Genomic DNA, 26,322 nt, shown 5'->3' on the forward strand with positions numbered 1-26,322 from the left:
AAAATTTGGTGTATGGATTAAATATCTCACTATCCTTTTTACAGCCTTAAGATGACAATCTTTAGGAGCAGCTTGATATCGTGCACACATGCATACACTTAGCATAATATCGGGACGTGAAGCACATAGGTATAACAATGAACCAATCATAGAGCGATAAACCTTTTGATCAACCGGTTCACCATCTTTGGTTAAATCATTATGTCCACTAGTAGGCATGGGTGTAGACATACCTTTGCATTCTTGCATATTGAACTTCTTGAATAAGTCCTTGGTGTACTTTGTTTGAGAGACAAATGTACCTTCCTTAGTTTGCTTGATTTGCAACCCGAGAAAGAATTTGAGTTCACTCATCATAGACATCTCAAACTTCTCTGACATTAGCTTTCCTAACTTTTCACTAAAGAGAGGGTTAGTTGAACCAAATATGATATCATCAACATAAATTTGGCATACAAATAGTTCTCCATTAACCCTTTTAGTAAAAAGAGTAGAATCAATTTTACCAATTTCAAAACCACTTGTAGTAAGGAACTTGGTCAAGCATTTATACCATGCTCTAGGAGCTTGTTTAAGACCATAAAGAGCTTTGTGAAGTTTGTAAACATGATTTGGTTTCTTGGGATTGATAAAGCCGGGAGGTTGTTTGACATAAACTTCCTCCTCTATTTCACCATTTAGAAAAGCACTTTTAATGTCCATTTGGTACAAGGTGATATTATGGTGATTAGCATAGGCAAGTAAGATGCAAATGGACTCAAGTCTAGCAACGGGAGCATACGTCTCACCATAGTCCATACCTTCGACTTGTGTGTACCCTTGGGCGACGAGACGTGCTTTGTTGCGAATCACTTGTCCATCTTCATCTTGCTTGTTGCGAAACACCCATTTGGTACCAATGATGTTGTGGTTGTTGTCGGGCTTCTCAACCAATGTCCAAACTTGGTTTCTCTCAAAATTATGTAGCTCTTCATGCATAGCATTTATCCAATCCGGATCTTCCAATGCTTCTTCAACCTTGATTGGTTCAATGCTAGAGATGAATGAATAGTTTTCACAAAAGTTAGCTAAACGAGTTTTTGAGCGAGTGATTCTCCCGGTTTGTATATCATTGAGGATTTGCTCGACGGGATGATCTTTGGCAATTCTTGCTCGAACTCGTGAGAGCTTTTGCTTGGGTCTTCGTTGAGCATCTTCTTCATCTTGATGTGTTCCACTTGTGGATGCTTCCGTGTCGATTCTTGGTTTACCTTGTCGTGAAGTAGAGGCTTCCACTCGGACGGATGAAGTACTCTCCTTCACCTCCGTTGGACGAATTTTGCCAATGGACAAGTCTTGAATTGCTTCTGAAGGGTCTTTGTCTCCTACATCAATTGGCAATTGCTCTACTTGCGAGCCATTAGATTCATCAAACTTCACATCTACCGTCTCTTCAACCTTTCGGGTGAAATTGCTGTAGACACGGTAAGTGTGAGAGTTTGAGCCATAACCAAGTAGAAAACCTTCATGAGATTTAGGAGCAAACTTTGATCGACGATGCTTATCAAGAATGTAGCACTTTGAGCCGAATACTCGAAAGTGTCCAACTTGAGGCTTGTTACCGGTGAGGAGCTCATATGTCGTCTTGCCGAGTAGCTTGTGAAGATATAAGCGATTTGTTGCGTGACAAGCTGTCTCAACTGCTTCTGCCAAAAAGTGCTTTGGCGTCTTGTATTCATCAAGCATCATTCTTGCCATTTCGATGAGCGTCCGGTTCTTCCTCTCAACAACTCCATTTTTTTGAGGTGTGTACGTAGCCGAGAACTCGTGTGAAATCCCTTCTTCGTCAAGAAAGGTGTCCACATTTGCATTCTTGAATTTTGTTCCGTTGTCACTCCGAACCTTCTTGATCTTCACATCAAACTGATTTTGGGCTTTCCTAGCGAAGTTTCTGAAGATCTTCTGGACCTGCGACTTGTCATTAAGAAAGAACACCCACGTAAATCTTGAAAAGGCATCAACTATAACTAGACCAAAAGAATTTCCACCGAGACTCTTGTAGGCGTTGGGACCAAAATGATCCATGTGAAGTAGCTCGAGTGGCCTCCTTGTGGTCATGATGTTCTTCACGGGATGTCTTCCTCCAACCTGTTTACCTGCTTGACAAGCACTGCAAAGTCTATCCTTATCAAATATGACATCGTTAACTCCAAGGATATGATTTCCTTTAATAAGCTTGTCAAGGTTTCTCATGCCAACGTGACCTAGTCGTCTATGCCACAACCAACCTTTTGAGGATTTAGCAACAAAGCAAGTTTTAGGTTGAGCCTTTTTAGAGAAATCGACAATGTAAAGATCTCCTCTACGCATACCCGTAAAGACCATTTTATGATTGTCTCGACGAAATACTTGGGAATCTACCTCAGTAAATAGGACATTCAAACCGAAATCAGCAAGTCTAGATACTGAAAGTAAGTTGTAGCCAAGAGATTCAACGAGCATGACATTTTGAATGGAACTATCATGTGAGATGGCCACCTTACCAAGGCCAAGCACTTTACCCTTTGAATTATCACCAAAGGTGACATATTTTCGAGGGCCGTCATTTTCAGCAAGCTCACGGAACATCTCTTCATCTCCGGTCATATGATCAGTACATCCACTATCAAGAACCCATTCCTTTCCTCCTGATTCATATCCCCGAAGATTTGCCATAAGACCAAAATGTCTCATTGCATCATCAAGATCGAAGTCACTATCATCCTCATCATAATATTCATGTTCATCATGATCTTGTGATTCATCATTTCCTAGAGAGGGTAATTCATCAGATAAATGATCATCAAAGTGGTCACTTTTATGAATTCTTATAGCTTTGAGTATGATATCATTAATGATTCCAACATCTCCTTTAGCATGCTTAAGATTGGCAAGTTCAAGAAGACATTTACCAAAACTAGGATCACTAGAGTTCATCTTACTCAAGGCAATAGATTTATGGAGAATTTCATCCAAAGTTTTCAAGGAATGATTGGGAAACCGTTCCTCAAGAAATTTCCATATAGTATAGGCGCAATTTTGAGTAGGCAAACTAGCAATCAAATTTTTGGGCAATCCTCTAATGATGAGCTCAATAGTTCTAAGATTACGGATCATGTCAATATCTTCATCTAGGGTAGGATGCAAGGGATCAATATGGGGTGCACAAGGGCTAGCAATGTACTTGTTCAAATGATATTGATTTAAGATTACAAGTATCTCATTTTTCCACTCATGAAAGTACTCTCCATCAAGAATAGGCACTCTATGCCTAAGACTCCCTAATGTAGACACATCCATCTTCCTCCAACGGTGATTAAACCAAGGCAATGGAGACCAAGGCTCTGATACCACTTGTAGGATCTAGAAGTAGATGTGTCTAGAGGGGGGTGATTAGACACATAATGCTCAAGTTGCAATTTTTAAGCTTTTTCGGTTTAAGTGGAGTTTAGGCACAATTTCAACACACACAATACATATCAAGCAAGCATGCAAAGAGTATATGAGCAGCGGAATGTAAAGCATGCAACTTGCAAGAATGTAAAGGGAAGGGTTTGGAGAGATCAAACGCAATTGGAGACACGGATGTTTTTCCCGTGGTTCGGATAGGTGGTTCTATCCTACATCCACGTTGATGGAGACTTCAACCCACGGAGGGTAACGGTTGCGCGAGTCCACACAGGGCTCCACCCAAGGGTAACGGTTGCGCGAGTCCACACAGGGCTCCACCCACGAAGGGTCCACGAAGAAGCAACCACCCACAAAGGGTCCACGAAGAAGCAACCTTGTCTATCCCACCATGGCCATCGCCCACACAGGACTTGCCTCACTAGCGGTAGATCTTCATGAAGTAGGCGATCTCCTTGCCCTTACAAACTCCTTGGTTCAACTCCACAATCTTGTCGGAGGCTCCCAAGTGACACCTAGCCAATCTAGGAGACACCACTCTCCAAGAAGTAACAAATGGTGTGTAGGTAATGAACTCCTTGCTCTTATGCTTCAAATGATAGTCTCCCCAAAACTCAACTCTCTCTCATAGGATTTGGATTTGGTGGAAAGAAGATTTGAGTGGAAAGCAACTTGGGAAGGCTAGAGATCAAGATTCATATGGTAGGAATGGAATGTCTTGGTCTCAACACATGAGTAGGTGGTTCTCTCTCAGAACATATGAGTTGGAATGGTGTGTGTGTTCTGATGGCTCTCTCATCGAATGAGAAGAAGGTGGAGGGGTATATATAGCCTCCACACAAAATCCAACCGTTACACACAATTTTCCAATCTCGGTGGGACCGAATTAATAAACTCGGTCGGACCGAAAATGTAAACCTAGTGACCGTTAGAGATTTCGGTGGGACCGACTGGATCAACTCGGTGGGACCGATGTGCTGGGGTTAGGGTAAATCCAAAACTCGGTTTGACCGATTACTCAAACTCGGTGGGAACGATTTGGGTAATAAGTGAAACTGAGATTTGGCCAAGCAAACTCGGTGGAACCGATTGCATATTTCGATGGGACCGAGAATATTGCAATGGGTAACAGAGAGTTTGCAAGCCCATCTCGGTGAGACCGAAATGATTAGGGTTTGGCAGTGGCTTATGACAAGTGAAACTCGGTGGCGCCGGATAGGAAGAATCGGTAGGACCGAGTTTGGCTTAGGGTTTAGGTCATATGTGGATATGGGAAAGTAGTTGAGGGTTTTGGAGCATATCATTAAGCACATGAAGCAAGAGGCTCATTAAGCAACACCTCATCCCTCCTTGATAGTATTGGCTTTTCCTAAAGCCTCAATGTGATCTTGGATCACTAAAATATAAAATGAAGAGTCTTGAGCTTGAAGCTTTAGCCAATCCCTTGTCCTTAGCATCTTGAAGGAGTTCCCACAACCTTTAGTCCATGCCACTCCATTGTTGAACTTATCTGAAACATGCTAGATCGAAATGTTAGTCCAACAAGAGATATGTTGTCATCAATTATCAAAACCACCTAGGGAGCACTTGTGCTTTCAGTAATTGATGACAATCTCTATGGACTAATGGTTGCCTTGAGTTATATTTGAAGGTTTTGTCCATAGGCTTTTCTTGGAGTACATGTGTTGGTTTCAAGGAGAGTTTGTGTCGACCAAGGTGCTATTCAAGGAATTACCTAAAGATTGGTCTTGTGAGAGGTTGATCAAGACTAAGTTAAAGAGTGAATCAAGATGATCAACCCACAAAGCGTAGAAGATGTATCGAGAGGGATCAAGTGATCCCATGGTATGGTAAGCATTGTCAATTACGCTTTGTGTACTAACCCATGGTCTTCGTGAGGGTTCTTTGTGGGGTTAGGTTGCGGTGTGCAAGTTCAAGTGGAGCACCACGAAGAGATCAAATGCTTGAAGCTTGTTGTCCTTTGTGGTGACAATGGACCTATGAAGATGTGCGGAAGAGTAGCTCGCCCATAGTAGAGTATGGGGGAGCAATCAACTAGTCTTCATCGACTAAACACAATCAAGAAAGGTTGCGGTGCAAGTTCAAGTGGAGCATCACGTAGAGATCAAATGCTTGAAGCTTGCCGTCCTTTGTGGTGACAATGGACTTGTGAAGATGTGCGGAAGAGTGGCTCACCCATAGTGGAGTATGGGGGAGCAATCAACTAGTCTTCATAGAGTCAACACAATCAAGAAAGGTTGTGGTGTGCAAGTTCAAGTGGAGCATCACGAAGAGATCAAATGCTTGAAGCTTGCCGTCCTTTGTGGTGACAATGGACTTGTGAAGATGTGCGGAAGAGTGGCTCACCCATAGTGGAGTATGGGGGAGCAATCAACTAGTCTTCATCGAGGCAACCCAATCAAGAAAGGTGGTCCAACTTGAGGGAGTCAAGATCGTCTTCATCTAGCTCAAGTGGACCATGTGCAAGGCAAAGGTTTGCCCCTGGTAGGTTTTCTATTTTACCGGTCTCATGATGGTAGTTGGGAGACCGGGTTATAGGATCTATTGTCGTACTATCAACGGGGGCTCTCGATGAGTAGCTTGATCGTATCGTTCATAGAGAGCTCAAACCATTGCATCCTTGCATCATCTTTATTGGTTCTTGTTTGGTTCTTCTCTTTGTGAGTTTTGGAGCTTATGGTCATCTTGGTGACAAGCTCGAGTTCATCGAAAACGGAGTCCACTCGCATCTTCTATGATGTTTTCGATGTTGGAGGTTTTTGCCGGTTCTTCTCGGTAGGAGGTTTCTCTCCTGTCGCTGTTTTGATGCTACTCGTCGTCTTGTTTCCAACAAGTTTGAGTTTGCTCAATTCGGAGCTCATATGCAGAAGTTATGGCAGTTCTGGTTTTCTTGAGTGTGGTTTTTGTCAGGGTCCCAGCGGTAGTACCGCTGAGGAGTCACAAGCGGCAGTACCGCTCCGCAGCGGTAGTACTAGCGGTGACTCCGCAGCAGTACTACCGTTGGCTTACCAGGTCCCTACCGCGTCGATTCGAGGGGTCGTTTTCTGTGTCGGATTGTGCGGTACCTCGCTGCGGCAGTAGTGCGGCAGTACCGCCCTTCCTCCGCGGTAGTACCGCCCGGTTCCCTCTTTCCTTTTCCCCTTCGTTCTGCGCGGCAGTACCGCCGAAGGGAGCGGTAGTACCGCTTAAACCAGCGGTAGTACCGCTGTATCCTGCGGTACTACCGCCCCAAGGTTCATGTTTTGTTGCTCCTTTTCCCTGTTTCTTCTGCCTGAGCGGTAGTACCGCTCGTGGAGCGATAGTACCGCTCGTGTGCGGGCTGAGCACATAACGGTTGGATTTTCCCCCTCCTATAAAAGAGGGTCTTCTTCCCCAATGAATCTTATCCTTTGAGCTCGTGTTCTTCCCCCATTGTTGACCTTCTTCGAGCTTACTAACTCTCAATCCCTCCATGGATTCTTGCTAGTTTTTGAGGGAAAAGAGAGAGGAGATCTAGATCCACATTTCCACCAATCACTTTCTCCTCTATGTGAGGGGGACCCCTTGGATCTAGATCTTGGAGTTCTTGGTGTTCTCCTTCTTGTTCTTCCTCTCATTTTCCTCCCTAGCATTAGTTGCTTCGGTGGGATTTGAGAGAGAAGGACTTGGGCACTCCGTGTGCCCTTGCCATTGCATTTGGTGCACCGGTTTGAGTTCTCCACGGTGATACGTGGAAGTGAAGGTTGAGAAGCTTATTACTCTTGGGTGTTTGGGCACCCTAGAGCTTGTTCCTCTTGGGTGCTGTGGCGCCCTAGACGGTTGGTGTTGTTCGGAGCTCAATCATTGTGGTGAAAAGCTCCGGGCAAGCATCGGGGTCTCCAATTAGGTTGTGGAGATCGCCCCGAGCAATTTGACGGGTACCGGTGACCACCCCCAAGGGTTGCCAAAGTGTACGGGTTCGGTGACCGCCCCCAAGGGTTGTCATTTGTACGGGTTCGGTGACCGCCCTCAAGGGCCCCTTAGTGGAATCACGGCATCTTGCATTGTGCGAGGGCATGAGGAGATTACGGTGGCCCTAGTGGCTTCTTGGGGAGCATTGTGCCTCCACACCGCTCCAAACGGAGATTAGCATCCGCAAGGGTGTGAACTTCGGGATACATCGTCATCTCCGTGTGCCTCGGTTATCTCTTACCCGAGCTTTTTACTTATGCGCTTTACCTTGTGATAGCCCTATTGTTTCTTGTCATATATCTTGCTATCACCTAGTAGTTTATCTTGCTTAGCATAAGTTGTTGGTGCACATAGGTGAGCCTAGTTCTTGTAGGTTTTGTGCTTGACAAATTAACCACTAGGTTTATTCCGCATTTGTTCAAGCCTAAACCGTAATTATTTTAAAAGCGCCCCCCCTCTAGGCGACATCCACGATCTTTCAATTGGTATCAGAGCCTCGCCTCTCTTTGTTTGTCTTAACCGCCTAGAGAGTAAAGATGTCGACTAGGGGATTAGGATTCTCTCACACTCTTAGTTTCGATGGCACAAATTTTGATGTTTGGGTAATTCGCATGCTTAATCTCTTTAGGGTCATGGACCCAAATTTAGAGCGAATTGTAGATATGGGTTTTTCTCCTCCAAAGGATCCTCAAAGATTATCTTTAGAGGATGAGAAAAACTCTTATCTCAATGCTCAAGCTTCTAATGTGCTTTTTGATGCTTTGAGCAATGTAGTTATATTTCAACTCATGCCGTTCCGGGATGCTCATGAGTTGTGGACAAAGCTTCAAGATAAATATGGCGTGTCCAAGTTTTTTGGGGATGATTGTTCTCCCTCCACATCCGGCCGTATAGTCTTCTCAACTTCTTCTACTTCACCTACATGTGGCTTGCCACAAGGTAATGATATGGTGAGTAGTGTTGGTCATTGCAATGATGATAGTATGTTTATTGTGGATGATCCTTCATCACTATCTTATTGCAATGCTCCTTCTTTGGGCTTTAACACTTCGAGCACTCCAAATGTTTCAGATGCTTGTGTTGATAGCCCTTGCATATCATGTAGAAATTGCTTGACTAAATCCCATGATGATATGTTTACTATGTCTTGTTGCCATGATAAAAATGCATATATGTCCTCGAATTGTTGTGCTAACAATGTAGAGGAAACCCAACACCCCATGGAACAAGATGTGGTCTTGAATGGTGCTTCAACGGATCCTTCATCATCATCTATTGCATTTTGCCTTATGGCCAAGGCTTCAAAGGTATCTCCCACTTTGAATCCCAATATATCTTGTGATGATGGCAAGAGTGATGATGATGTTGATTATGATGAAGAGAATGATAATGTTGCCTCCTTAAAAACTAAGGGGGAAATGATTTTTAAAGCTCTTCACAAAAATAAACTTGCTCGTTCCAACTTCATGGAAATCATGTCTCTTTCCATTGAAGGCAATAAATACATTGAGGAGTTGGAATCTCATCTAGAGGAGCATGAGGTCACCATTGACAAAATGGAAGCTCATGAGCGTGATTACGCAAATGAGATCATAGAGCTATCTCAAGCTCTTGAACATGAACAAACCACATCCGAATCTCTTGAGGAGACCTTTGCTCTAGAATTATCTAGAATAAAGGAATCTCATGATAGAGCACTCGAGGTGGCCAATGATTTCAAAACTAAAAATGCTAAGCTTGAAGTTTCTCATGCTAGACTCCTTGAGGATTTTGAGCACCTCGAAAATGGCTCAAGGGTCATCAAGGGTGAGCTCATCAAACTCACCGAGTCTCATGCTCAACTTAAAGCTTCATATTAAAAAGAGCTTGCCAAGTTGTCTTCTCCTCTTGTTGCTAATGATGATACTTGTGCTACTAACTCTATCTCTTGTGAAGCATCCATATTAAAGGAGAATGTTGAGCTAAGGGCTCAACTTGAGTTGCTATCTAGCAATTATGGGATGTTGGAAGAAAATCATGTAAACCTCACAAGCTCTCATGATGATCTTCTAGTATCCCATAATGTGCTAAAGATAGCTCATGAGGCCATGCTTGCTAAGGTAACATCTAGTGAGCCTCATGTGGATACTAGCACTACTTTTGGTCAAAATGCTATATTGCCTTCTGCTAGTCCTCGCGATTCATTCATGCATAACATTGGTACATCTTGTGATGAATTGCTTTCCTTGCCTTGTTGCTCTAACGATGAAGCTTATACTTCCTCTAGTACTTGTGTTGAGACTAACCATACAGAGAAAATCAAAGAGCTCAAGGCCCAAGTCACTTCTTTGAATAAAGACTTGGAAAAGAGTCATGAAGGAAAATTCACACTCAACAATATCTTGACTGTGCAAAAATCCCCCAATGACAAAGGTGGACTTGGATTCAACTCCAACAAGAAGAAGTCCAAAGTGAAAAAAGAAGAAGGGCCAAGAACAAGTCAAGAATTCAGCCAAGATTGTTTGCTTCAAGTGCAAAGTAGAAGGACATCATGTTAGATCTTGCCCATTGAAGAAGAAGGCCATTAGTGACAAGCGACAAGGGAAGCGGCCACAAGTTCGATCTCATGCTCAACCACAAGTTGAAGAAAGTCCTCTTCCCAGGAATCCTCAAGCTAATGCTTCTCAAGTTGAGAAATCAAGTGACAAGAAAGTGAAGAGTAGACATTGCTACTTATGTCGTGAGAAAGGTCACCTCGCCTCTTCATGCACTAGTGGTAACTTATCCAACCCAATTATTATTGATGATATCTATTCTCTTGGGAAGGATAAGGTTGGCAATGTGTTTGCGAAAGTTGTTGGTGCTCAAAGTGGTGTCAAGAAGAGAACCATTTGGGTAGCCAAGCCTATTATGACTAACCTCTTAGGACCCAATTATTCTTGCTAGTTCTTGAGGGAAAAGAGAGAGGAGATCTAGATCCACGTTTCCACCAATCACTTTCTCCTCTAAGTGAGGGGAACCCCTTGGATCTAGATCTTTGAGTTCTTCGTGTTCTTCTTTTGTTCTTCCTCTCATTTTCTTCCCTAACATTAGTTGCTTTGGTGGGATTGGGAGAGAAGGACTTGGGCACTCCGTGTGCCCTTGCCATTGCATTTGGTGCATCGGTTTGAGTTCTCCACGGTGATACGTGGAAGTGAAGGTTGAGAAGCTTATTACTCTTGGGTGTTTGGGCACCCTAGAGCTTGTTCCTCTTGGGTGCCGTGGCGCCCTAGACGGTTGGTGTTGTTCGGAGCTCAATCATTGTGGTGAAAAGCTCCGGGCAAGCATCGGGGTCTCCAATTAGGTTGTGGAGATCGCCCCGAGCAATTTGACGGGTACCGGTGACCGCCCCCAAGGGTTGCCAAAGTGTACGGGTTCGGTGACCGCCCCCAAGGGTTGCCATTTGTACGGGTTCGGTGACCGCCCTCAAGGGTCCCTTAGTGGAATCACGGCATCTTGCATTATGCGAGAGCGTGAGGAGATTACGGTGGCCCTAGTGGCTTCTTGGGGAGCATTGTGCCTCCACACCGCTCCAAACGGAGATTAGCATCCGCAAGGGTGTGAACTTCGGGATACATCATCGTCTCCTCGTGCCTCGGTTATCTCTTACCCGAGCCCTTTACTTATGCACTTTACTTTGTGATAGCCATATTGTTCTTTGTCATATATCTTGCTATCTCATAGTTGCTTATCTTGCTTAGCATAAGTTGTTGGTGCACATAGGTGAGCCTAGTTGTTTTAGGTTTTATGCTTGGCAAATTAACCTCTAGGTTTATTCCGCATTTGTTCAAGCCTAAACCGTAATTATTTTAAAGCGCCTATTCACCCCCCCCCCCTCTAGGCGACATCCACGATCTTTCAATATACGTATTGCCTAGCTTGCCTTCCACGCCAAGCAGAGTCCCATCCGGACACGGGACGAAGTCTTCAATCTTGTATGTTCATAGTCCAACAGTCCGGCCAAAGGATATAGTCCGGCTGTCCGGAGACCCCCTAATCCAGGACTCCCTCAGTAGCCCCTGAACTAGGCTTCAATGACGATGAGTCCGTCGCGCAGTGTTGTCTTCGGCATTGCAAGGCGGGTTCCTCCTCCGAATACATCATGGAAGAGTTTGTATACAAGGATGGTGTCCGACCCTGCAAAATAAGTTCCACATACCAGCGTAGAGAGAATAATATTTCCACAAATCTAATCTGCTGACATGTTTTGACAACATGACATTGCGCCACGGCCCAGTCATTATTTGAACCATTTTTCTTTAACCAGACCCGCACATAACGCGAGGCGGTTTCTTGACACGTCTTGTCAAAACAGAGATCGTGTTCCCCTTATTACGGGATTCTCATCAATACAAACGTGGGTAACCCAACCGTGCCTGCTGGTATGACTCCTAGATCTTAGGTAAGTCTCAAACGGCCACGAGGAGGACGCCTGATATTCACCCTCTTTATAAAGGGGACAAGGCTTTTTCTTTTTTCCCTCCCGCGGTCAATCGAATCCTTCCCCAGCCTCAAGTTCTAACACCCAAAGCTCAGGTCAGGTGCTTCGGACCTTCAATCATGTCCGGATCTAGCCTTCAAGGCCGGTGGATGCCTTCCTCCATCACGGAGGAGGACATCAAGAAGTTGAGGGAGGCCAGATATCTGACCGCCGAAATTTCACATAAGCTGCCCGCCCGAGGGCAGGTCGTCCCTACTCCCGAACCCAACGAGAGCGTTGTGTTCGTCTCCCACTTCCTCTGAGGACTAGGTCTCGCTCTGGATCCCTTTGTTAGGGGTCTTATGTTCTATTACGGGCTAGATTTTCATGATCTGGCCCCAGATTCCCTTTTTCACATCTCGTCATTCATGGTCGTATGTGAGGCCTTCCTCCGCATTACCCCTCACTTCGGCCTGTGGCTCAAGACCTTTGATGTGAAGCCGAAGACGGTCGAGGGGCAGTACGCAGCGTGCGGAGGTGCTTTAATAAGAAAAATTGCTGACGCTCCATGGCCAAAGGGTTCCTTTCCAGAGGTGTCCGGATTGTGGCAGCGGGAGTGGTTTTACATCACAGCTCCCCGAAGTGCCAAACGGGTAGCTACCCCCACCTTTCGCTCGGCCCCCCCACCACAACTGATGTCATGGATCAGTCAGGGGTTGAGCTGGGGTCCAGCCAAGGACGTGCCAATACTGCATAGCCGTATCCGAGATCTCTTCGAGGGAGATTTCAGTGTGGTTATGGTAATGCAAGTTATGCTGGTTCGTCGAGTCCAGCCTTGCAAACGCCGACCCCTCCGCATGTGGGAATTCAACCCGGAAGGACCGCGCACTATTCAACATTTCCTCGGCATGATGCATGAGGAGATGTACAAATCGTTCTTCGGACCCCAAATAGAGTGTCCGGACACCACCGAGGACGTGGGCCTAAGCTGCAACCGCCCCGCTGCCCAAGTAAGTAATCCCATGGTCGAACACACTGTCCTTTTATTTATCATGACATCATTCTGAAGAATCGCTCTTGGACCAGGACTGGATAACAAAGGCGAAGATGATCCAGTGTTCGGCCCCCTTCCTGAGGGCTTGGACAATCCGATGCTGGAAAAGATGCTTGAGCCAGCACCTTGTCTAGTGCCCTCAAAGGAAGATGAAGGGGGGAATAAAGAGGGCGAAAACGGGCCTCCTTCGCTACCTATTCCAACCGAGGGAATGAGTGTCTCCGCGAAGAAGGATAACACGGGGGAAGAATCTGACATTCTCTCTCCCTGTGGAAGGAAGAGGACTACCTGTGAAGATCCGGAAACTAAGGTTTCCAAACGGGAGAAGAAATCTCCGCCAGAGGGTCCTGCCTCGGAGGGTATTCTTGCCGCACAATGTCCGCGCGGGGATCAGCCCTCTACCGAGCTGTAAGTAATCAAAAAGTACTTAATGGTGAAGATATCCTACCTTACTTCCGAATACAATAACCGATGCTTATAAATTGCAGTCCAGATCGCAACCCTTATCGACAGAGTTCATCTTCGGGGGATCTTCTTCCGGAGATGATAAAGAGCGAAACGCCTCCCCCGGACTCCCCAGCTCAAGAAGCGGGCGACCTTGAAGTGTCGTCGCGAAGCAACAAGAGACAGTAAAAAAGGTTTACGCAGGGCCTTAATCTAAAAAGAAACCTTTGGGCGGGTCCCTGCTGCACGTCTGCGCCTATGTCTCCATTGTGCCGTGTCCTGGACGGGTGTAGCACGATTGTCACCTGCAAAAGGAAAGAATTTAGGTGAAAGTTGTCGTGCCAAAAAGAAGAGTGAATTATCAAAATTCCAGAGAGGCCTAGTTGAGCCGGGATGGCCCTGATTACACGCGGGAAGCCCCTGGTATCGTTTTATGAGGGTGCGAAAACCAATCTCATGCATGTATGATGGAACGCCGGACTCGTCTAACCGTGTCTAGTGTGCGGCTGTTAGAGCCGCCGCGTCCTCTTCCGTTCGTAAAGAACGGTTGGTATTTCCACTAACTATAATGACGCCTCGTGGACCGGGCATCTTGAGCTTGAGAAAAGCATAATGCGGTATTGCGTTAAAACGAGCGAAAGCCGCCCTTCCGAGTAGTGCTTGAAAATCACTCCGGAATGGAGCGATGTGAAAAGTTAACGTTTCACTCCGGAAGTTATCGGGAGAACCGAATACCACCTCTAGTAGTAGAGAGCCCGTGCAGTGGGCCTCTTGGCCTGGTATTACTCCCTTGAAGGTAGTATTACTGTGACTTATTTGTGTCGGGTCTATCCCCATTTTGCAGACTGTGTCCTGATATATCAGATTTAGATCACTGCCGCCGTCCATGAGGACCCTTGTGAAATAGTACCCATTTATTATTGGGTCTAACACCAAGGCCGTCAGTCCTTCGCGCCGGATATGTGTATCGTGATCCCTGCGATCGAAAGTGATCGGGCAGGCCGACCAGGGGTTGGGCCTAGGGGTGATGGGCTCTATGGCGCGTGTGCATCGGAGTGCGTGATTGCTTCTCCTCTTTGTCACCTAGATCATGTTTACTGTTTTAACCTTTGGTGGGAACTTTTTCTATCCTCCGGCGCTTTGCTGGCGAGGTTCATCCTCGTCTTCGCTTGGTGTCTCTTCCCCTTTCTGTTCAGCGTTTAGCTTACCGGCCTGCTTGAAGACCCAACATTCTCTGTGGGTATGATTTGCAGGTTTTTCTGGGGTGCCGTGAATCTGACAGAGTTTGTCAAGAATTTTGTTTAGGTCAGATTGTCCTTCTCTACTACCTTTGAAAGGCTTTTTCCGCTGACTTGGTCGAGAGCCCCTGAATCCGGCGTTTACCGCCATGTTATCTGGGCTACCGTCTTTATTTCGACGCTTGTTTTTGTTGCGTCATGGTTTACCATTGCCATCCCTGACTTCGGATATGCTTGGGTCGTTGGTGCTACTACGGGCCAACCAGCTGTCCTCACCCGCACAAAAGTGGGTCATGAGGCTTGTTAGGGCTGCCATTGTGTTCGGACGTCGGATCCATACTATGTTTGCAGTTTGCGTCTTGATCGTGTTCTGCCACCGAGGTGGTGCAGTTGTCATCTCTTCCAGAGTCGCGTGGACTATTATTATCGTTGTTCTTGCTATGGCGGGACTTAGAGCGGCGGCGCTGACGTCGACGCTTGGGTTGCTTCTTGGAGGTGTCATCCTCTGCTGTCTCATCGTTGTTGGCTTCTTTGGGTGTGTCCACCATGTATACGTCATATGATGAAGTAGCGGTCCAGCGCCCTGTGGGCGGTGGTTCCTGTTCGTCTCCTGCATCGTCGTCCATACCGTTGATGTCTTCAGAGTTGAAGTCGAGCATGTCGGTTAAGTCGTCGACAGTGGCTACTAAGTGGGTGGTGGGTGGGCAGCGAATTTCTTTGCCGTCCGCATCCCATTCTAGCCGGACATAGTTCGGCCAAGGTTCTCCTGACAGGGAGAGAGACCTTAATGAATTTAGCACATCCCCGAAGGGTGAGTGCTGAAATATGCCCGCGGAGGTGAACTCCATGACCGACGCCCAGTCGGACTCGACGGGCACGGATATGAGCGGCTCGGAGTCCGTGGCCGGAGATGAATCCAGTGGTTTGGCGACACAGCTCTCGTAAGGGGTGAAGTCAGTATCCGGCTCTATCGCCACTGAGAGTGCGGCCTCCATGGCGGGGCCCATCCCTCCGCTCTCGGATGGCGCGACTTGCTCCGGATTGATGGACAGAGTAGCTGCGGATGCAATCTCCCGAACACTGTCCGACGGCAGAGTTACGTCATACTCGTCAAGACTGTACGGCGCGTCCGACATGGGCCCGAATCCGTCAAAGATCAAGTCTCCGCGGATGTCGGCCGTGTAGTTCAAGTTTCCAAATCTGACCTAATGGCCAGGGGCGTAGCTCTCAATCTGCTCCAGATGGCCAAGCGAATTGGCCCGCAGTGCAAAGCCGCCGAATATCAAGATCTGTCCGGGGAGGAAAGCCTCACCCTGGACCGCATCGCTCGCGATGATCGAAGGAGCCATCAAGCCTTATGGTGACGACACGGTGGAACTCTCAATGAAAGCACCAATGTCAGTGTCAAAACCGGCGGATCTCGGGTAGGGGGTCCCGAACTGTGCGTCTAAGGCGGATGGTAACAGGATGCAGGGGACACGATGTTTACCCAGGTTCGGGCCCTCTTGATGGAGGTAAAACCCTACGTCCTGCTTGATTATTCTTGATGATATGAGTATTACAAGAGTTGATCTACCACGAGATCAGAGAGGCTAAACCCTAGAAGCTAGCTTATGGTATGATTGTATGTCGTCCTACGGACTAAAACCCTCCGGTTTATATAGACACCACAGGGAGCTAGGGTTACACAAGGTCGGTTACAAAGAGGAGATATCCATATCCGCATTGCCTAGCTTGCCTTCCACGCCAAGCAGAATCCCATCCGGACACAGGACGAAGTCTTCAATCTTGTATCTTCATAGTCCAACAGTCCGGCCAAAGGATATAGTCCGGCTGTCCGGAGACCCCCTAATTCAGGACTCCCTCAGCCACCTTGGCGCCCAAGTGATGCGGGCAGAGCCGCAGATCGTCGGTGCCACGCACAGGAACCAACAAGGTGCAGGATCAGGGCTTGCCAGGCCCATGCGGGACTAGATCAATCCCGCCCCACCGCCTCTACCAACCAGTTGTCGCTAACACAACACACCACCGCAGCTGAAGGAGCGAAAATGGGCGCCGCCGCCACCACACCTGGCAGCGACCAGCAGGAGCCCCGCTGCCGCCACGTCGCGCGGGCTTTGCCCGACGGGGCCTCTGGCAACAGCGGAGGTAGGGGAGGGGGCCTCGAGCGCCGGCAAGGGTAGCCCCGGTGTGGTGTGGCGCCGCCACACGGGGAATCGAGGGAGGGTTAGGTTAGTTCCCGATTTTATATATGAGAAGAGTGATTGTAAAGTGAACGGTTTCCAAAGTTTGGATGTAAACTGAACCAAATCGAAATTTAAGTTTTACTACCTAAAAGTCTATCTAAAACTCTAGAACAAGTTCAGCGAAGCAACATGAACTCCCCCCTCCAATTTTTTGTTTGAATAGCTTTTGTAATTTTCCAGTTTGGGTTAATATTGGCAAATTCTCTAGCGAAGAACCCTAGCTGCGCATCCAATTTGGTGTAACTTGCAGGGCCTGTTAGCCCAGCACCAGGCAAGCAGGCACACAACGCTCCATCTCTCGTGGCAAGGCTGCAAGGAAGAAGGAAGCTATGGTTGACCAATAAACCTTAGCGATATTACCTAAAAAATCGAAGTAGTACCCATGCATGTTGATCAATCCATTCACGTCAGAGCTCCAACACTTTCTTTCAAAAAAAAAGAGCTCCAACACTGATGTAAAATTCATATGAACCAACGTGATACCACTACATATGGGGATTTGGGAGTGCTGCTCACACAGTCGTACAGGAAATTGTGCGGAGCAAAATACTGGCGTCCGTCTGCTACTTGTTAACGTATATATGCATGCTCTCTGAACATACGCCGGATCCTTAGGCCTGCTACTAGTAAGTTTAAGCTAGATTCTTAATAACTAATCGTCAATTATAATCTCCGTTTGTGTTCCGTCAGGCTATCATCTCTCTTCGACCTGCAAAACAACAGAACAATAAGGCAGTCTTGTTAGGATGCAGATTGATCACCAATAAGGCAGTCTTTTTTTCTGCAGGAAGGTGGTCTAGTAGTGTGTCCATGCCCACGACCTTAATCACCGGAGTTGCAGGCTGGGCTTCAGGCATATGCCTTACACGTCGGGGAGCTGCCGCGGCCACAAACGCAGGGCCGTCAACTCCTCCTTCTCCTCCTCCTCCGGGAAGGATCCCCCGAACGCCATCGCCGGTAGCTTTGGCGCCACCAATGACGCCTCCACAGCAGCACGTTGCTGCCCCTCCTCGCCCATCTGACAAAGAGTGAAAACAAATTCAGGAAGTCAGTAAGTATGCATAGCAGCTCAGCAGACATAGGCAGGCAGCGATGCAAATTACCATGCGGCGAAGGTAGCTGTTCTGGTCCTCCAAGATGTGCACCTACGTGTCATATGTGCAATGTCATCCACAGTTAGTTTCCAGATGAAAATTTGCGTGTGTGCCTCTGATTGAATTGATTTTGGTTCTCCTAGGATTACGCTTACCTTGTGGTATGATTCGGCCAACTGCTGCTCCAGCAGCTTGTCCTGCACACACACACACACACACACACACACACACACACACACGAGACTGTCATGCAGCTCACTCAAACACTGGGCATGTGAGCAACACAGAATTGTGTGCAGTGTAGGATGTGTGTACCTTCATTTCACGGACTTCACCCAGCACGCACTCCAGCCGCTGCTCCAGATCGTCCAGTTCGGCCGCCGTCGCGGCGAATGGCAGATCTTCTCCGGTTTGCCTCCTCACGCTGGCCTCGAGACGGTCACGCTCACGCCTCAGATCCGCCAACGGTTGCTGTGTGCGAAGAATCGCATAGATCAATCAGAAAGGCAAGCATGCAGTTAACTCTGAGTGTACAAATGTGTGTGTGTATGTTGTACATGACTGGATGTGTTTGTTTATTGACCTGATCATCATCATCATGATCTATCCCCTGGAACTGGAACTTGTGGTTGGTGATGCTCTCGTAGCGCTGAATTAGCTCGCTCCAGCTTAACATTGACAGGTGAAGTATAAATATGTCACAACTATAGTAATATTGTACACTGAATATGAACATAAGCATCTGAATCCGAGCAGAAGATTAAAATCAGAGCCAAATTCGAAAGCATCATCTGGCTAACTTGATCACAAACAAAACACAATTCGAGCATGCCAATTGCCAATACTGCGGCAGGCTAGGACGATGCCAAAGATGGCACTTGCAAGGGATGCAGATTCAGTAATCGGCATGATCATCAAAACCATAATGCAGAATCTCGCTTGTCTCGACTAGCGCGTGACGGAACGGACGGAGAACGGACCTTGTGCTGGGGCTGCAGTAGTCGAACAGCTTGCCGGCGCCGCCGTCGTCGAAGACGAGGAGGCCGAGGTCCACGCCGCAGAGCACGGCGAGCTCGCGCGCCTTCTTGAGCAGGCCGCGGCGGCGCTTGCCGAAGGTGGCCCGGCGCGACACGTCGTTGTGGATCCTCTTCATCTCCGTCCTCCCGCGGCCCATCTTCTCTAGACTCGGAACGCGGGGACTGGTGATCGACGCCGACGCCAAGCTAGGTAGAAGAAGAAGAGATCGAGCAGCAAGTCAGTCAGTCCGTGGTGCTCTCCTCTCCTCTAGTGATAGTCCGTGGCCACGCGCCGCCCTACAGACGAAAATTCCAGGAAGTTTCGCCGGCGACTAGTGATGGATAGTATACCGTGAAAGGTCCGCCCGTCACGCCCGACCGGAAAGCAGCAAGCCGGTCACCGATCCTCTGCTGCGGTGCGCGTGGAAGAGAACAAAAGCGGCGGCTGCGTTGCCAATCTGGGAAGTGCTCGGGTCACCGCGCCTCCTTCCGGGCTGTGGAAACTTGCCGTTTCCGGCGTAAAGCTAAAGCGTTGCCTGACCGTGAGTGACCCCGATCATATCGATACTACTACACGGCGCAGCGGCGACCGTTTGTTTCTGCATGGATGACCAGGGCACCAGGCACCAGTCCCACCTCGGCTCGCTGCACATGTACTGGTAGTAAGAGCAACTCTAGCAGACCTCACAAAACACCCGACCCGTAAAAATTCCAGCGAGTATGCGAGCTCGGGTCAATTTTGCAGCCAGAACAGACCTCGCATACTCGCCCGGCCCGCAAAAACTTTTGCCGCAGCCAGCAAACCGTCCCCCCCCCCTCCCCGAGCGCTGTAAATGCGGTTCCACGACTCTTTTGCGGGTACAAACCATATCCCCCGCCACGAGCCACCCGATTCCCCTTTTTCCTCTTCTAATTTCTCGCCGTCGGCGACTCTCCGCCCCGCCTTCAGCCGCCATGTGGGGGCGAATGTGGAGCTCCGGACGCGGCACCGGCAGCAGATCCGGCCGAAAGAGGGACCCGGAGCGCGAGCGGCGCGTCCGGTCCGACGGCACGAGGAAGCACGGCGCACGGAAGTGGGCCAACCGCGGGCTTTCGCCGCCGGCGAGCTTCGACCGCCGCGAGACGGTGGAGTACGACCGCCGGCGCGCGTCGTTCTCCTCCGCGCGTTCTTCATACACCGGATCCTCCTCCTCCGCCGCCGCAGGCTTCCTCCTCGTGAAGAGGAAGTGGTCGGACGAGGAGGAGGAGCCGGAGCCGCCAGCGCCGTTCCCCTTCATGCCGGTGAAGGAGGAGCCCGAGGAGCCCGCTCCCCTCGGCCGTCGCGGAGTCGTCGGGCCCGAGGACTACGTCGCGGAGTTCGACGCCGTCGCCGCCGCCATCGCCGAGCGGAGCGTGCGCGAGGAGGAGGAGCGCTGCCACCACGCCGAGGAGCTCGAAGACCTCGAGTGGCGGCTGGCGGTCGCCCCCAACCTCGCTGCCAAGGAGAAGGCCGAGGAGTGGCGCCGCATCCGCGCGGAGCAGGCGGAGAAGGTCGTCGATCTCCGCAGCTCCGGCGAGGAGGAGTGAGCGTCCGGCGAGCTTCACGGCGTCGTCCAGTTGCCGCGACCTCGCCGCCGTTTAGATCCGACCCTCTAGTACTAGCTTAACGTAGTATGTATGCTTGTAGTGTGATGAACTATGTAGTATGCGATGAACAATGTAGTATGTGATGAACTGTGTTTATGCAATTTCTTCCGCGAAAGAAATTTTTCAAATTATGCAGGTTTAGATACGGGTTCTGCTCGGACGCATATATTTTTAACCCGTAAAAGCGATTTTCATGAACCCGCAAATGCGTTTTGCGGGTCGTATTTTTATGGGGTCTGCTAGAGTTCCTCTAACCAGCAGCAGGTTAGAAAAGCACAGTAAATTTGGATCGATCGGTAAAATTCCGAAAGCGCGTCTATCCATTCGCAAAGCAAAGAAAAAGGAAAGCGTGTCTATCTGTGGGAGGATGCGGGTTCCTAAGCTCCAAGCCATGCATGCATTGCATGCTCCGTTGGTCCTCCACTCTATCTCTAACAATGCCTTCATCATGCCCACAATTCGACTCACCCTGGCGAAAAACTAACACTTTGTAAAAAATAATTCAAAAGCTACCACTCCACGACTATTTTTTTGGCAAAAAATTTACCATCTTAGAAAAGTGCCCGATTCGGTTCGTTTTAACCCGTTTGTATTTCTTGAAAACATGTAGTTGTGACGCCCTCTCTCCTTAAAAACATGCAGCCGTGGGAACGAGATCCTCTGACTTAGCAACGGATGTCAGAGTAGCCACAGTAGCCTAACATTCCTTCCTTGCAATTCCACAAACAGTGCTCTAAAACAACAATTTATCAACAGTAATTTGTATGCACTAATCCATAGTATACAATGATATTTCAACGATTTCATCCCTCTGACTTTCCTCCTCTATTTTACACATGGAGGCCACTGTAGCTACCTAACTTGTCTCCTAAACATCAGAGGGTCCACTTCCACAGCCGTGACTCTCATGAAGACATGCAATCGGATGTCATTTGACCACCAAATTTTGCATGCATCATTTGTTCGTGATTGAAGCCACAAAGTTTTAGATTGTTTTTTTTATCATGGGTGCAATGTCCCTCGGTGTAGAATAACCACCTAAGCAAAAGAGTAATTCCTTAAAAAAATAGGGACGTGAAGGACGAGGGTTAGAATGAGGAACTAACTTAGAGAGATCGGCTAGAGATGTTCTTAGTATATAGGTCTCACTTTCAAAATTCATTGCATAAAATGAGAGAAACCAGGCCTACCATCTATCAACCTTAATATCCCATTTATTTTCTGCAAATATCATTAGATTTTTTATATAATGGTCACATAGGTTACCTTTGAATAGGTACATATGAAAGAACATTTAGGTTGGAAGAGAAAGTAAAAAAAAGAAAAGGAAAACTCAAACTAAAAATCAGTTCTTACACACATATCCTTACATAATAATTTATTAATTGGTGCAAGCTAGGTATTATTACTCATTCCACCAGCCGCCTCTTGTAAGTAACCATCACTTTGCCTCTTGGCCCTGGAATGAATTTCTCCCATTCCTCGTCCGGGAAAGGGGAGATGATCTTGAGCTCAAAGTATCTTAGCAGATGGCTCCATATCACCTTGATCTGCATGTAAGCATAGTCCTCCCCCAAGCAAACGTGCCTCCCGGCACTAAAGGGCGTGAACGAGAACTTGCCGCCAACTTTGTCCTCCTCTCTCCCAGGGCCAAACCTAGACGGGTCATACACATGAGGGTCCTCGAAAATGTGTGGCAGCCTGTTGTTCACCGCCGGCGAGGTTACCAAGGTATGCCCCTTGGGGATCGCGTATCTGCTGCCATCTCTTGCTTGCACGCCGAAGCTCTTGTTTGCCTGGCGGATGATCACGTTCGCCGGAGCGTGCATCCTGAGCGCCTCCATGATGCAGCAACGCAGGGTGCCCATCTCTCGCAGGACGTCGTAGTCGACGCGTTCCCTGCCGTGTCGAAAGATGATCTGTCTCTGCTCCTCGACGGCGGCCTCGAGGTGGCGGCCGTCTCCATGGCTGAGCAGGCAAGCTCCTGTCCAGATAGCGGCGCTGGCGCTCGTGTGCTGCCCGGCGAAAATCATGCCGATGAGTAGCCCGGCGATCTCGCTCTCGGTCACGGGGCGGCCGTCGGCGTACCTTGACTCCACGAGCTTCTGTAGCACGTCGTTCTCGGCTCGGCCCGAGGTCCTGCGTGCTCTGACGGCCTCGTGGAATATCTCCCCCAGCTTGGCCCGGGCCGCGTCGCGCCGGCGGTGTGGTGTGATCGGGAGGTACGGGAAGAAGAGGCTGGTCATGTGCAAGCCGTTTTCGAAGAGCTCGTGAAGGAGATGGGTTACTTCGTCGAACATGTTGTCTCGGATCTGTTCTCCGAGCAGGCACCGGTTGGCGATCCGCATGAGTACCAGCCCGAGCTCCTGCTTCAGATCCACCGTGCCATGCTCTCCCCATTTGCCAAAGTAGTCCTACAAGATTTGTGTTCAGATAAGCTCGAAGATGATGACATGGATGAAGAAAAGGACCAAACAACAATTATAAAAAGAGCCATCCATCCATGCATGCATGGACGAGCATGCATATGTACCTAGGTCGAGTAAATTGCAAAAAACCCATCACAATTGGAGACCCTAATTCATAAAACCGCCACCATTCGGTTTTTTTCAAAAAATCTCCAACATTGAGGTAATAGTTTTCAAAAAACGCTAATATGTTGCTTAGAGCCGTTTGACGAAAAATTAACCGTTGGGTCCCATTGTCGGATGTAATGTGGCCGAGGTGTAGACGGCGCCGGTCATGTACATACTAACGACGCTATCTGGTCAGGTTTGACCAGTCAAAATCGCACTCGTCGCCGCCCCGCAGAGCGCCTGCGCCTGCATACTAGTCGGCACCGCCGGCCGCCGCCCCGCGCTGCTTTGCCGCCATTACCGCAGCCAGCAGCCTCCCTTGTGCGCCACCACCTGCTCCTGGCCAAGTCACCTGAAGTTGTGGAGGTGGCCATGCACGCCGCGCTGGAGGTTGTCATCGACAGGACCCGCGAGAAGAGCTCGGTCGTGCTCTCGGCGCCCTCGGGAGCCCCGGCATGCACCGGAGGCGGAGCAGGGCCATGGCCATCGCGTCCGATGTCCCCGCTGCGACGCGCCCGACCGCCCGTGCTCTGGAGGAGGCAGGGTGCGCGGCGCTGCTGCTCGAGCGCCCGTGCACGGACGGGGCCGCTGCTAGCACGCCAGTGCGCGCCTTGCGCGACAATGGCTGCTCGTGCCCGTGCGCGAACGGGGTTGCTGCTCGCGGGCCCGTGCGTGGCGGCCGCTGCTGCTCAAATCCCCAAGAACGGCGGGGCGGCAGTGGCTTGCCTCGTCGGCGCCAACCGGTGGTTCGGCGTGGGACCCTAACGGCGGACGCCGGATCTGGACAGCGGGCACCGGAGCCAGCCCGTGCGTGACCCACGGTGGACGCCCGATCCGTACCATGCACAGGAGGCGGCACCGCATATGTTCACGCCAGTACCAGGAAACGGGGAGGGGCCGGCTTCCCGCACCGCCCGCAGGTTCGCCCGATGCGGCTCCTGTCCGCCAGATCCAGCGGCCTGGTTTTCGGCGTCGCCGGAGCTGGAGGGCCCCTGCTCGCCGTTGACCTCAGTTGCCCCCTCCACCGGCAGCAGCTGACGGGTGGCCCCTTCTTCTAGTTTAACAGACAAGTTAACGGTGACAAGTTTTTTTGCCACATCAGCACTTACAGTGGGTCCCCTCCGTTAGAAATGATGTCAACATGTGTTTAGTGACAGATCAGCATCTTTTGAAAACTGTTACCTCAATGGTGGTGGTTTTTTGAAAAAAATCTGAATGATGATGGTTTTGTGAATTAGGGTCCCTAATTATAATGGTTTTTTGCAATTTACTCACCTAGGTCTGGAGTGAACTCTTCTGCATATATATGTTGCTTACCTCCACTTCACGAACCATGGAATCCACATGGCCCCTCAAGTTGACGGGCTTTATGGCGTCGGACAGGAAGCTGATCTGCCTGCTCCTGGTCGGCAGATCCACGTCGAAGAGGACCCCGCGGCCGAAGATAGGCACGGTGATCTTGTAGATATCCGACTGCCTGATCTCCGACTCGGAGCCTTTGAAGAAGTGAGCCGTCACCTCCGGCCCGACCAGGAACGTCACCTTCTTCAACCCCAAGAGGCTCACCGTGAACACGCTGCCCAGCTCGCCGTGCAGGTCGTGTATCACGGCAGGGAGGCCCTTGGTGACGAGCGTACCCAACGCCGCGATCGCGGAAACGCCGCTCGCCACCGGCGGAAGCAATGCCACGGCGGCGCCGGGTGGTTTGCCGGTTTTTGGCCTCCTTATTAAGAGCAGTGCTGCTGCGGCGGCGGCGAGGCACGCGGCCACTACGAGAATGGTGGCTTGATCCATGTCGATCGATGGAGGGAGTTGGCGAACCAAAAGGGTCTTTTATAGCTAGCTAGAGCTAGGCGGAGACGCCGATACATGATTGGGAGCCGCGCCGGTGATGGTAGGCATCCTGACTTTCAAATGTGCGATTTTCCATCTCGGTGGAATAATCCAGTCCGCATGCATGCACGGCTGACGTAGTTGACGGGGCGCCCCCCTGGTAAGTGCTGAAATTTCGTCGATTTTTACCGACGACACACTTAGAAACGCACACTTCTCCGCTCACCGCAGGTGCAATGAAGCTGCGGTGCAGAGGAAATAACAAGCAACTCGGCAAACACTTTAGTTTGCCCAATCCCGAGGAAAAGTAACTCGGCGATCAAACTCGGCATTGTCTTACCATTGACGAGTACACTCAATAATGATCTCAGAAATGTGTTGACCGATGGGCCCCACCACAGGACAGTCGATGGCAGCGTGACTAAAGGTGCTTTTTTTTTAAATCATCGGGGGAAGGGGAGGAGTCCCTCCACCTGAATATATTGCTCAAAGTGGCCATAATGTCAGGAGAGTGATCCAGTTTATAAGGAAAACCGAAACGAAAATCTTAACAAATTGACCTCGTTTATGAAGAAAACCGAGCCGAAAACTAGACAAGTAACAAATGTTACAAGAAAAGGAGAGGAACATGACGCCCAACATAAGAGCATCTTCAGCCGCGCCCCCAGAACGGCCTCCCCAGGCGATCTTTTTACGCCGGCGCTGAAAAAAGGGCCCAGTCGCGTCCCCGGGAGTCCGTTTTTCGCCGGCTTGGGCCGAAATCAGCCCCGGCGGACCCAAGCCGAACCCGACGCGCCGGGGGGCGCCAGGGCGAGTGTTTTGGCGCGAAATAGCCGCGGGCCCGCCGAGTCAGCGAGACAACTGCTTCGTCGACCTCACGCCTCGGTTCCCGTGAGAATCAATGCGAAGGCTGCCGCGCTGCGGCCTCCATTGATGCCTCACGGGCGGTGCAGTGAAGACGCCGCCGACGCGCGTCCCACCTGCATGCGCCACGCGTCCGCCCGCATGCCGCCACCGGCCACCCCGCTTCGGCTATAAAACGCGCCTCTCCTCGCCGGTGAGCGCAACAACCTCCCCCTCTACCTCCAGTGAAAGCCTTTTCCCCGCCGGCGAGCTCTCCCACCACTCCCCTGCCCGCCGACGAGCGAAACCACGGCGGAGAGATACCCAGGCGACGGCGCAGCGGCGAACGGCTTCGACCGCCGACACCTCCAGGAGCCGGAGGCGCGCCTTCTGTACGAGGCCGAGTACCCGGCGCCCCCTGACATGCGCGTGCCTGGTTCGTGGAGACTGAGCGCCGACGGCGTCCCGGTGCCGCCGGTGCCCGAAGGGGCGGCACGGCGGGCGGAGATCGCCCCCATCCGCTCCTCGTTGACGGAG

General features: G+C 49.7%; 3 protein-coding genes across 3 annotated transcripts; 1 reads left to right on the top strand and 2 right to left on the bottom strand.

The window, feature by feature from the left end:
- Positions 1-17,171: 17,171 nt before the first annotated feature.
- LOC125547914 (MADS-box transcription factor 29-like) lies at positions 17,172-19,217 on the bottom strand. The gene is made up of 7 exons (XM_048711650.2): positions 18,872-19,217; positions 18,475-18,559; positions 18,207-18,362; positions 18,047-18,088; positions 17,901-17,942; positions 17,619-17,815; positions 17,172-17,506 (listed from the first exon to the last, which is right to left on the bottom strand). The coding sequence occupies exons 1-6, from the start codon at positions 19,063-19,065 to the stop codon at positions 17,660-17,662; spliced, it is 675 nt and encodes a 224-aa protein (XP_048567607.2). The 5' UTR covers positions 19,066-19,217; the 3' UTR covers positions 17,172-17,506; positions 17,619-17,659.
- A 644-nt stretch (positions 19,218-19,861) lies between these two features.
- On the top strand, positions 19,862-20,473 carry LOC147978501 (uncharacterized). The gene has a single exon (XM_087516615.1). It carries the CDS (start codon positions 19,862-19,864, stop codon positions 20,471-20,473), a length of 612 nt encoding a protein of 203 aa, XP_087372741.1.
- A 1,274-nt stretch (positions 20,474-21,747) lies between these two features.
- LOC147978502 (obtusifoliol 14-alpha demethylase-like) lies at positions 21,748-24,903 on the bottom strand. The gene is made up of 2 exons (XM_087546329.1): positions 24,427-24,903; positions 21,748-22,947 (listed from the first exon to the last, which is right to left on the bottom strand). The coding sequence occupies exons 1-2, from the start codon at positions 24,901-24,903 to the stop codon at positions 21,943-21,945; spliced, it is 1,482 nt and encodes a 493-aa protein (XP_087402455.1). The 3' UTR covers positions 21,748-21,942.
- Between the last annotated feature and the right edge of the window lie 1,419 nt (positions 24,904-26,322).

This window comes from Triticum urartu, chromosome 3A (assembly GCF_056163025.1).
Source record: "Triticum urartu cultivar PI428250 chromosome 3A, HENAU_Tu73, whole genome shotgun sequence".
Taxonomy (NCBI): Eukaryota; Viridiplantae; Streptophyta; class Magnoliopsida; order Poales; family Poaceae; genus Triticum; species Triticum urartu.

What these genes read in the sequence shown, in the direction of transcription:
- LOC125547914 (XM_048711650.2), bottom strand. Translation starts at nt 19,065, where the DNA reads ATGGGCCGCGGGAGGACGGAGATGAAGAGGATCCACAACGACGTGTCG. An exon ending in TACTGCAGCCCCAGCACAAG is followed by an intron (nt 18,560 to 18,871) that starts GTCCGTTCTCCG and finishes GTCAATGTTAAG; the next exon opens with CTGGAGCGAGCTAATTCAGC. An exon ending in TGGCCGAATCATACCACAAG is followed by an intron (nt 17,943 to 18,046) that starts GTAAGCGTAATC and finishes TATGACACGTAG; the next exon opens with GTGCACATCTTGGAGGACCA.
- LOC147978501 (XM_087516615.1), top strand. Translation starts at nt 19,862, where the DNA reads ATGTGGGGGCGAATGTGGAGCTCCGGACGCGGCACCGGCAGCAGATCC.
- LOC147978502 (XM_087546329.1), bottom strand. Translation starts at nt 24,903, where the DNA reads ATGGATCAAGCCACCATTCTCGTAGTGGCCGCGTGCCTCGCCGCCGCC. An exon ending in CCATGGTTCGTGAAGTGGAG is followed by an intron (nt 22,948 to 24,426) that starts GTAAGCAACATA and finishes CAAATCTTGTAG; the next exon opens with GACTACTTTGGCAAATGGGG.